The following is a 12,724-nucleotide window of genomic DNA, read 5'->3' as shown; positions in this document are numbered from 1 at the left end:
AAAACCTCTATGTTTCTATAATCTTTATAACAGATAAAAAATTCTGATTTGATTATTATTCGCATATATATGATATGTTTGATTATCTTTGATAAGAATATAGCAATATTCACAATCTATATCTAATATTGATTTCATATTATGTTGATATATATATATATATATATTTTTTTTTTTTTTCTAAATTCCAAGTGAATAAAAAATGATAGTCCATAATACTGATAACAGCATACATACTTGCTGTCACACCATGTTGACTAATAGTAGGTATTTATCCCTGTTTATGTCCATATATAAACACACACATATATAGATGTGTATACATACACACATGCATGCACACACGCACGCACACATATATATTTTTACACACACACACACATTCGTTATTACCAGTCCATATATATATATATATATGTTCAGTATAATCTACTGTAATCTAGAAACAGTATTACATTGTCTTGGAGTACATTCAGTACTCTTCAAGACCAGTATACTGTAACTGTCACTGCCGGCCCTGTTTTTGTATATTCATATATAGCCTCCTGTTCCATGCCTCATTAATGGGAGTTATTCTTCAAATGATCTTCTCCTTCCGTGGTGTTTATTTGTCAGAGATTGATCTCCTTACATTTCTCTCCCAGTAATCGTCTGTTGAGGAGACACATCCCATGCTGTTAGTGTATTCTTTTTATTACATCTACCATAATTAAATTGCACCTATTCAGTTGATTTGTATCTCTTCATTTTCTCATTGAGGTTTTGTTAATATTCTAATTCATTTGTTTTGGATCCAGGACAATATATTCCCCAACTCTACATGAGAATAGGACAAAATAGGTATCAGACGAAAAAGCTTCAATGAGACAAATTTTGTCTTATTATGAGATTGCTTCAGTTTAAAAAGTTGATCAACTAAATTATTCTTCACCCTCTGTAAACACTGGACTAATCATTTTCTCCTTATCGTGGCTTATGGAAAGTTCCCTTTGTGGGATGAAATTTTTAATGACAGTCAGTGTTTGTTTGTTTATGTTTTTAATATCATCATTTATTTATTGATGTATTAGATTCCTTTGTAGAAAAGGATATGACAGATATAATTATTAATTATTTATATATTTGTTTGAAATATTAATATAATATCATTTATTAACATTGATTTATATCATTGTTTATACGAAATTTGATAATGAATTATATGTTAAAATTTAAAAGAGTATATATTTTGAACAAATCATATGTGAATTAATATATTTACATATATCAATTATGGCTCATGCCATCAAGGCAGTAACTGGGCTTGGAAATGGATCTTTATTGATAATTGCAGTAAGACTTGTGAAGTCCACACATTTATATTTGTTCAGATTCCTTTTCTACGGATAGGGAGATCCAATCGCTACTAGGACTTTGCTGCATAGTTCTTGTTCATTTTGTAGGATTTTTTGTATGGGTTGTGCTCTTCTATTAGAGGAATTTTATGTACACAGCTTTGGAGATATCCTTTTACGTACATGCAAAGTTGTCTTATATTTCTTAAAATATTTTGAATGTCATCATTCTCAATATTGGTTATCAATCATCAGCTACCATCCGAACTTTTATGATCGCATTACTCGAATTCAAATTCGAACCTTGTAGTCGTGACTTAGCTTGTATGCTGCAGCGAAGACGTCATTAATTGGTTGTGAAGATTCCAATGATGCAAGCACAAGAAGCCATTAGGTAGTAAAGAGAAGGCCTAGAGGCTAGCTTTGTTGTTTAATTAGTTGTTGAGGAGGAAATTAGGGAAACTACCAGATGGGGTATCCATGACTTCTTCGACTAGTAGAGATCAGTATCCAACTATAGGAATTTTACCAATATAAACCATATTCCTTGTCCTAACTGCAAGTATTCATCTTCATGGATATCTGAGATTTAAAATGTTTGTTGCAGTGGAAGCATTCTTTAATTCTAATTATTCTTTGGGCAGCTCTCTTGAATATCATTGCAGTAGTTACTGGTATCATGTGGTGAGATGGTTCACTCTGTCATAGATTTGGTGAGGTGAAGTTGGAGAATCATCTGAATGCATTTAAGCACATGTCTCATGCTAGTTGCCATTATCCAACATATGAGATGATGAAAACCTTGAATGAGGCAGTAATGGAATTTCAGGACGAAACAAATTGTAAAATTTATGGAACTGTTCAGTTAATGTCCACCAATGGTTTAGGGCTCATCAGGATTAGTCTGGAGACTTATGTGCTCCCAGGTTTTGAAGAGTTTCCGCAACCCACATCCAGTTATTTGGAACCTACATTGCATAAAAAGAAAGATGGGGATCATATTTTAGGCCATATAATATATACCCAGATCCCTACAACTTACATAGAGGAACACTGTCATGACAAGTGTATTTAGCTCAGACTACTGATAGGGATCACTACATCTAATTGCAGTATGGTGTCCCTTGCAATCCTTATTTCATGAAAGCTGATAATAAGTTAATGTGTTTTGTGCTTTTCTACATTTCCCAGACCTGTGATGAGACACCCCACTGTTTTGTGTGAGTATTGCTGAATTCTGACAGGCTTGTACTTGGTTTTACTTTTGGTCACTATCATGGTAAAGTAATGCTTTGTAGTTTTCTCTCCATCTTTTCATAACATGCATCTCTCAGTGCTGTATTCAACATATTATACATCCTCTTTGCACTATTTTTGTTCCATTTTACACATAATGTAATACAATTCTTTTAGGAAGAGAGATTGTCAGGTCATATAAGATCACAATGTCATGATATATGCAGACTTTCCACTCTCCACACATCTTGAAATCACAATGTGAGTCATGGAGATTTGAATCTTGTGTTGTAATGAAAGACAGGATAGTTAAAGAAAGAATAAAGACTCCATGCTTATTTGATACCAGCCATTACATGTAAATGACTTTGTGTTTATTTTATTGCTACGATAACAATGATCTGTATAAATGCTATAACTGAGTGGTTTGCACTAGTAGTTTTGTTTTTGTAAGGATATTAACAAATGGTTTTATAGGTGAAGACAATTTTAGTAGGCATTACCTATAAAAGAGCACTGCTAATGTTACAGGGAAATTTTTTTAAGGGCAAGAAACCAAGAAACTTCATGGGTATATTTATTTTTATGCTGAGTGGGGCTTCATATTTTTTATGACAATGCCTGAGGTGGCCCTAATTCTAACTCCAAGTATCTCACTGTTGTTAGTGAGAAGGAAAGACAGCAGGCTCAGGTTGCAGACTCATGTGGATGTATATGGGCTTACTTGGCACAGCTACGAGCCTCTGGTGGAAGAAATCATGAGCATTATAACCTCTTCTACGCTCGTGATCAGCATCCTGGTTCACTCTTGCCTCCAGCGGCAGCCTTAGCTCCAAGTCTCTGGTCTCAATTCCATTTACGCTGGGCCTGCCCTTCAGAAGCACAGGGTTGCGAACTTGAGGCACAGTGTCATTTGATGGCACAAAATCATATCAAGCTTCAGGAGGTATTCATTCTATGGCCCTGTTATTGATGTTTGATTTCTTGATGCATGACATGGTCATAGGAATAAAATATGCTTCTTTCATTATTTAGAAATTTAATAGTTTTAGGGCCCGTTTGGTTGCTGGAATACAACCGGAATAGGAATAGGAAATTAGAATATGATTTGTATTCTTTGTTTGGTGCGTGGAATAGGAATAGGGAATAGGAATACATATTCTCATTTTAGCCCCAAAATGAGCTTTTGTCCATTCCAAAAAATACCTGTAATTAGAATTGCTATTCTTGCATTCATTTTAACTTTCTCAAATTTGATTAAATTTTCAAATCCGCTTTGACCTGGGGTGAGCGCTGGAACTCTGTTTTCAATATTTTCAAATATTTCAGCGATTTTCCAATGGCACCGATTGCATCTTCAGAAATATTTTCAAATATTTGCAAGAGATGCTGCTATCATTTTGCTAGGCAGAGGTAAATTTCCACACTTCACAATATCGTGACCCACCTCTTCCAAATCCAATGAACAGATCCCAGCCGGAAAAGTGTAGAATGTGAATAGATCCCAGCCGTCGTCATCTGATAAAATATTCATCTTAAAAACATGAGCGTTTGAATTTTGGGCAACCTCCACATTTCTCGTGGTCACCACAACATTGCAATCTCTATGGGCTGGCAGACCAAGTTTATCCATGAGATTATTTTCTGTTGAAAGCTCCCACAAATAATGAAGGACTATAAGAAATCTTTGTCCTTGTAGACGGTCATTAATCAACTCGACCACTGTTTCTTTAGAAATGACACCGATTGCAAGTTAAGCCTATTCCAATTTAAGCTTGCATAACCAAACAAGGGATACACAAGATTGGATTGCAGTTTTCCATTCCTATTCTTCATTCTCCATTCTCATTCAAATTTTCTATTCTAATTCTCAATTCCTACGCTTGCAACCAAACGGGCCCTTATGGATCAATATTTTCAATTTTAGTTTAAAGTCTAGCTTTTGCAATTCATTCTGCCTTCAAGTTTAATCTGCAAAACTCTCGATTTGAAGTGTTAGTTTCTGTTCACCTTGCATATAGAGTTTGACTTTTCTTGATTAATTGACATTCTTTTGCATTTTCCCAATTACTTACCCTGGAAATGAAGAGCTCTTTTAAAATTAACTCAATATATTGTTAATTTGAGGGCAGCATGCTTATAATATTTATGAGCGTGCATATTACCATTTTTCTTATGTTTTTATTCAATAGAAGGTTGTTTGTAGAAACAATGTATTCGTATGGATTGTGGAAATCTTTAGCATTAATGAATAGAATTTTTTTTTCTCTCTTTTAATGATATCTACTGTCAAGAATTCTTGAGCAGGGTATGCAATATTCTTTTGCTTAAACATATTTAATTATAGGTCCATAATAATTATTAGACCTGGTCCTGTTATCTTTAAGCTGTTGAAGGCTTGTGGCAGTTGTAGTACATTCATTCTTTTCAACAAATATGGACAATCTATCTAGTTTGTTGAGATATATTTCACACTAGATAAATATTTTCCTATATAAGAAATATATCTCATTGAATGGAGAAATTCCTGTGATGATGTGTCCTTTTAAAAAAAAAAAGGAAGGCTCCTATGGAGGTTATGGGTATGAGATCATTCTTTGTTCCTTAAGGGAGACTAGTTTAGGTGTGTTGTAAGCCTTGTGAATCTGTAATGTCCCCTTTGTAAATTCTTAAAATTACTAATTGAAAAGTTTCCTTATAAAACGGAATATAATATCTTGATACTTTGCAAGAATTATATTGTCAACACTGATGATATCTTCATGCCCGATCAATTGTATAAACCTCAACTTGCAAACTGGTGTGTTTGGTGTACTTTAATCTGATGTACAAGATGAGTTTGATTATGATTTATTCTATCCTTTTGAATCTGGTATCATCCAAGATTTCTCGATTATATCAATACAAATATATCAATTAAAAATCTGCTTCTGATGTCCTCTTGGAAAGAAGATTTGGTAGATGGATGATAATATTAAACAAATAGATAAATAATAGTGTAATATGATTATAGGTAATTATAATATAAATAGATAAAAATGTCAAATAATAATAAATAATAGGTACTAATAAATAAATTTTAGACTGTTATCTGACTGTGGGTGCCACCAGGCAAGAATATTTTGCTAACCCATTGGAAGGCTGGCCCACACCCCCTACCCCCCAACCTCCATTATAGTTATTGTTTGGCTGGATCGAGAATGAGTAACTTTTGCAGTCACATGTGGAGCACAAAGAAAAATTTGAAACAAGACGGTCCATCCTGAACTGGTGGTGTAGGGGTCTATCCCCGAACTCCTTGATGCCAGGGCTCCCTACTATTCTATGGCTTAGCCACCCACCTAGACTAGTCACGATGGTTGTTTTGTATACATATGTCGATAGGGTGTGAGTGAGATAGTGGTCAAGTCCTTGAATAAGGGCCACACTATCTATAGGCCTCCCACTTAACAAGCAGCTCCAGCTCCACAGCCCTACACTTACCCTAGCCCAGCCCCATATACAAATATATAGTTATTGAACCAAGATCAATTGCAAATGGCCTGGAACCAGCTCTATAATCTTTAAAGGGCCACCCCCACCCCTCCCAAATGATTCACAATAATAAAATTAATGAATAAACAAATAAAAATCATGTAGTATAATCTGTTATTAGCAGTGTTACATGGGGACTTGCACCCCCTCCCAAACCTCGGAGTACCTGTCCCCGAGATGTCCCCGCACCGGGTACTCATGTACCCAAGTACCCCCACCTCTGTCATTCTATAGACTTGGATTTCTATTTGACTTTTGTTATTTGAATGTTACTATTGGGTATGTAATATGTTACTATGTTGAATGTTCAATGATTCTAGTTCATGTTGCAATTTGGCTATGTTCAAGTATTTTCATTTGGTATGTTCTACTAAAACATCATTTCATCACAAGCATTTCAAGTTATATATGTATACTATACAACACTCCTCGCTGCCCTGTCCTCCACTTGCCACTGTCCCCTGGCCGTCCCCCTGCCATCCCAAAAATGAGGCCCATTTTCCCCTCGTCCCGGAAACTCGTTCCGACGTCATGCTGCCCCGACATACCCCAATACTGGGGTGACATTGGTTATTAGCAATTGTATGATATGTTATTAATATAATAATAAATAAAATAACAAAATCGATACCCGTGCTGTGAAATCAGCATTTAAATAATAAATGACAAGAGAAGATTTAATACTCTTAATTAATATTGCCATTTATCTATGTAAGTTGACTCCATATCAAGGGGGAATGTCAAATACAAACAGTGATGAACACATACACATGTATATTCAGCGGCAGTTGGAATTCAAAACAATACAACACTTTGCAAACAGTAGCCAAACCAAAGGGCAATGATGATAAGAATAGTTTCTACGGCCAAACATTATCTTTAGAGCCAATGAAGCAGTCAACTATAACCATTGATTCATTAATTCCCATAATTGCCAATCTCAATGAATATGCACAATTTTATATTCTAGTGAAACCATAGATTCTAATTAAGAGGATGAAGTCAGCAAAAGATTGTTGGCACTAACTTGCACAGTTGCCATTTCAGCGGTAAAATTCCATATGGAGTTTCTGTTAAAATTGAATAGATTTATAGCAGATTATAATATGTGAATCTTTTAATTGTCGTGAACAATAAACTTACTAACTTGTTGCTTCTTTTACAGATTATAATCAGAATGAAGATGAGTATATATTTTACAATATTGAAAGAGTCTAAAACAAGAATAATAATTCTGTTTATTGTATTTATAATACTGACTACGAATACAGAGATCAGACTCTAGAAATGGCTCTGCACTGTTGTTGTATGTGATTGTCATCTAGGACGATCAAACAAGATATATATACCTTCATAACTAGGACATGCCAATGAACAGACTTGTCTCAATGTGGGTGGAGACCCCCCTCAATAATCACCATTTGTTTACCTTAACAATACTGATTAAAATCTGTGCTCATGCATATGAAACTAATGCAGATTATCATATGTGATTTGTATATGCTCCTACAGAATCACATTCCTTTCTACCATGTCTGATGTTTTATTTATAACATTTTGTCATATATCGATTTGATATCGATACACACATAAATGGCAATATAGATTGACTAAAACAGATTGATATCTCAGATTTATACTTGGAAATTACAATCAGAATATTGTGGGTGATAAATGATTATTGTAATCAATAAAATCATTTGGCATTTAATATGTATGTATATGCATCAATATACACAATGTATATTGATGTATATACATGCTTATAATTTATAAATCATTGTATTGATTCTATTATCCATTGTTTATCTAATGAAGCTATTATTTTAACACTCCCTCTTAGCTAGAGAAGTTAAAATCTATCCAAGTATAGATCACAACAAGATCACCTTACTCGTGATATCAAATTATATGACATGTTTAAGAATATCAAGTCATATGACATTCTTCATAACACAAACATACATATTATGATATTGCACTGACATCAAGTCTCATGATGTCTACCGTAATAAATCATAGTATTGTTACCTAAATTTTCACTCCTGGTTAAAATTTAGGTAGAGCCATAGTTATGCCAATCGAAGGTTCATTTTTGTGTTTTGCCAAGTACAAAATCCTTGATTTCATGTAAAACAAGAAAACTGAAACATTACATTTGATGAAAAAAAAGCATCACATAATACTGAATTTTACATGCTTTTCTGGAAATGTAATACTTTATTGATCAATATGTTCAAATGTTTCACACAAGCTATGAAACTTGCTAAAGCAAAATCAGAGTTTGAATTTTAAAATATGAACACGTGTGAAAAAGAGCAATAAAGGTATAAAGAGTCATAGGAGCTAGTCATTGCCTGAATGACTGGCGATGTTTGTCGTTGGTAGAAATTGTGTATCAGCCGATGGGTCCCTTCGGAAAGGAAATTATGTAGCCGACGGGTCCCTTCGGGAAAGTTCTTGTTATGTAGCCGACGGTAAAACAGTTTGTAGCGGGTATAATGTACTTGGCCGACGGATACCTTCGGGAAGGTTCGTCGGAAAGTATTTATAACCCCTTCGGGAAGCATTGTATTGATCTTATCATCATCATATGAGAAAAGCATGATATACTGTTGGCATATGCGAATAATAATAATAGTTCTGTTATTGCTGTTCGGTGTTTGTATCGATTCCCTGTGTGCGTTGCTTAATTAGTCCATACGGTAAGTGTGCATTGCTTATTTAGTCCATACGGTAAACATTTGGCGCCGTTGCCCGATGGATCTGGCACGCAGGCAGGCGGAGATGAATTAAATGTCGAATCAGTTGAACAAAGACAAGAGTAAGCTGAAGGAAAAAGATGACATACACGTTGCACAGGAAAATTTAATTTTGGCTCAGCAGATAGAGCGTCGAAGGAGGTTTCAGAAGATTTCCAACGGAAGCAAGAGCGCGGAAGGATTGTTGAAAGAGACTCGACAATGGCTTGATTTGGTGGAAGAAGCAAGGGAGGAGTTTCTGAACCTGCATACGCCATGGGAAGAGAATCCTGACAGAAGCAGATCGACTCGCACGGCTCGGAGTGCCGAAGGAGCACGAGCGTAGAGTGACCTCTTCGTCCGAGATATACTTCCGAAACGAACAGCTACGGTTGACAAACCCTCTTCTTCACCAAACAGCGCGGAAGTCCAAAACTGCGCGGGTGTTGAAAACAACACGGAAGCAGAAAACTGCGCGGGTGTTGAAAACAGTGCGGAAGCAAAAAATAGCGCGGGTGTGCAGAACAGCGCGGGTGTCCAGAACAGCGCGGGTATGCAGAACAGCGCGGGTGCTCAAAACAGCGCGGGAGTGCAAAACAGTGCGGGTGCTCAAAACAGCGCGGGAGTGCCAAATAGCGCAGGTACAAAACAAAACCCTCGACATATAGTAATAATGGCAGGTCCGAAGGAAAATTGCCTAAATTTGATGGTGATGAAGCAGCTGATCCCATTCGACATTGTAAAACATGTGAAACGATCTGGAGGGCGAATGGCATAACAGATACAAACGAATGGATTCGCCAATTTCCCGCAACCCTACGGGGTGTTGCCATTGATTGGTTTACTGATGCCAATCCACAGAAATTAAATAGTTGGGATAACATTAAGGAGTTCATCGCGGAATTTCAACTTTTGCGTGATGACAATGAAATTGTCGCAGAGATATTCGATACCAAGCAAAAGAAGAATGAAACTGTGCGGGTCTTTGCCAGGAGGTTGAAGGACTTAATCAGTAAGATGGAGAATAAGCTAGCTGACGGGTTACAGAAACGATGGTTCATTGAAGGCCTTCACCCGAAGCTGCGGAAGAAGATGAAGATCGTGCCGCCATCCACATACAATGAAGCGTACAATCGGGCAATGAACCTTGAAAGTGACCAGAAGACAAAGAAGAAGAAGAAGACCAGCTCGTCCGATTCAGATGACGATGCATCCTCAGGAAATGATAGCAGCGATGACGAAAGAAGCAACAAGAAGGTTCGTGCCCTTCAGAAAGATATGATTCGGATGATGAAGGAATTCAAGAACATGAACAAGGAAACTAAGGGCAATGAACTATGGTGCATGGAGTGCAAGAAGGAAGGCAATACGAAGGGATCCTGCCCAAAAGAGCAATTTTGCGAGATCTGCCAGATTATGGGACACTCAGTAAAGGAATGCCCTTTCAATTTGAAAACAAGAACACCGCAGCAAGTGTTCCTGACACAGGAGGCCTCCCCATCCGGAGGGAACGGGAACACCAATACGGAAGGTGCCACATCGGGTGGATACAGAAACAACCGGCACGGTCAAAATAACAACAATACCAGCAACAACAATAATGGCGGAAGGAGTCGAATTCAGTATGATGCGAATGGTCGGCCGATAGTTCAATGCCGCGCATGCAATCTGTGGGCTCACTTCGCCCGAGAGTGTACAACAGCGAACACACCAAAGTTGTTATGCAGATGGTGTGGACCTAGTGATCATGAAGATGCTAGGTGTCCGAAGTCGGGAGTAAACTTGATCACCGTCGGGACGAACGAAGAAGAGGTTTTGGCCATCACACGGAAGCAAGCAACAGTGTACCCCGACCTGGCAGAAGAAAAGAAGAGACTGGAAGAAGCACGGGTAGAGATCCAGAAAGCAACATAGGCAGAAACGGCACACCTGAAGGACACGCCGAGTACTTCCTTACGGAACTGCGCAGAACAGAACATTGTCCGGCAAATTTTGCAAGCCGAGATACCTGTCAGGATAAGTGATCTGTTGCTCACTATGCCTCAGCTCTGATCGACACTCACAAACATTGTTCCCGCTGCTCAACTACCAGGAGAACATGGAAGGAAGCAAGAAAGTGGAGCAAGTACAGTGCACAAAAAGGAGAAGGAAAGTGGCGCAAGTGCAGAAGATCCAATGTTGTTAGCCCTCTCATCCGAATGCCATACAGCAGTCGTCGAAATGGGAATTCTCGGGACTGTATTGACGGAAACAATTGTGGACGGAGGGTCCGGTGTCAATGTGTTGCCTGAAGACAGTTGGAAAAAGTTGGGACAGCCGACATTATGGCCGCCTACATTCCAGCTGCTAATGGCCGATCAACATGGAATCAAGCCATTGGGAGCCCTGACAGCACAACCAGTGACGATTGGAACACAACCGTTCTTGTTGGACTTTGTCGTGATCCCACTGAAGCAGAGAGGATATGATGCCATTCTGGGCTGGGGGTGGTTGATACTAGCCAAGGTAAAACACGATTGGAAGAAAAATACTTTATCACTTGAAAGAAAAGGCCGGAAGTATGTCATTGATCTACACACTCAGATGGTTGGAGAAGAAGCTCTATCGTCGGATTTCGAAGGAGAAGATGATGAGAGGAGGCAGAGTATGGAACCCGATCAGGAGGGAGTCCTACGATTGGAAGGAGATGATGATCTGGATTCAGTAAGTGGTCTTTACCACTGGCAGATAGAGGATTATGAGCTCTTTCCGAGTTGTAATATGCTAAGGATCGACGAAGGTAAGAAAGAAGAAGGATATGAATGTCCGAAGGAACACAAAGAAGCAGAAGGAGGAAATGAATGTCTGAAGGAACATGGAGAAGCCGAAGGAGGAAATGAATGTTCGAAGCAACATAGAGAAGCCGAAGAAGGAAACGCGGGCATGACTGAAGCTGAAGGACAGAACATACAGTACGAACCCAAAAGAAGGAAAGATTCTACTGTACGACTGCGTCGGAAGAAAGTATTACGTTGAACCACAAATATAGCAGAAAGGTACCGGCAGAAAGGAAGACACACGATACCGTTTGCACAGGCAACAAAGAGGAAGGGCTCAATAAAAGTTGTAGTAGTACAGAGTGAAAGTGTTATTGACGGACAGAAGGGGCAGTTGACGGAGTCCATGGTACGGAGCTTTGGGAACAAACTGGGCGATATGGAGATGCCACAGAATAGGCGTAGCAGGTTTCAATTCGGAGAGTGGGTGTTGAAGTACGACGATCGGAATGAGATCAAACCAGGCAAGTTCAAAATTAAATGGGTCGGGCCGTACCAGAGGCGGGAAGTAAGCAATAACGGAGCAATAAAACAGTGGATGCTAGACCGAAAGGAAGTATTCGATGTAGTGAAGAGGTTGAAGTTGAATGTCTGCAATGAAAGAAGTAATGCACCCCCGTGGACGAATAACTGAAAGAAGACTGTAAGTACTGTATATATGTAAATATTGTACATAATTGTTCCAGAAATGAGATTTCTAAAAAAAAAAAAAAAAAAGAGAGAAGAGAAGTAAAGCACCGTACGGTTTTACAAGTAAAGTACAGATTTTGAAGTACCGTACGGTTTTCCATAAGTGTAGTACAGATTTTGAAGCACCGTACGATTTTTATAAGTACAGATTTTGAAGTACCGCACGGTTTTTCATAAGTGAAGTACGGATTTTGAAGCACCGTATGGTTTTCAATAAGCTAGGTACGGATTTCATAGTGCCGTACGGTTTTTCATAAGCAAGGTACGGATTTCATAGTCCCGTACGGTTTTTCATTGGCAAGGTACGGATTTCTCAGCATCGTACGGTTTTTCATTTGTAAGGTACGGATTGCATAGCACCGTATGGATTTTC

The 12,724-nt window shown here is 38.0% G+C and overlaps 1 protein-coding gene across 1 annotated transcript in view; it reads left to right on the top strand.

Annotated features, from left to right (window-relative positions):
* Nucleotides 1–12,724, top strand: part of LOC149530785 (phosphatidylinositol-3-phosphatase myotubularin-1-like) — a 268,097-nt gene that overhangs the window by 215,941 nt on the left and 39,432 nt on the right. Inside the window, exon 18 of the mRNA XM_089811165.1 lies at nucleotides 3,237–3,516. Coding sequence (XP_089667291.1) covers nucleotides 3,237–3,516 — 280 coding nt within the window. The remainder of the gene's footprint in view (nucleotides 1–3,236; nucleotides 3,517–12,724) is intronic.

The sequence above is a fragment of the Cupressus sempervirens genome, chromosome 11 (genome assembly GCF_028749045.1).
Source record: "Cupressus sempervirens isolate cs-2001-9-10 chromosome 11, ASM2874904v1, whole genome shotgun sequence".
Taxonomy (NCBI): domain Eukaryota; kingdom Viridiplantae; phylum Streptophyta; class Pinopsida; order Cupressales; family Cupressaceae; genus Cupressus; species Cupressus sempervirens.
The sequence above is the reverse complement of the archived record's forward strand: the minus strand, read 5'-3'. Positions and strand labels throughout refer to the sequence as shown.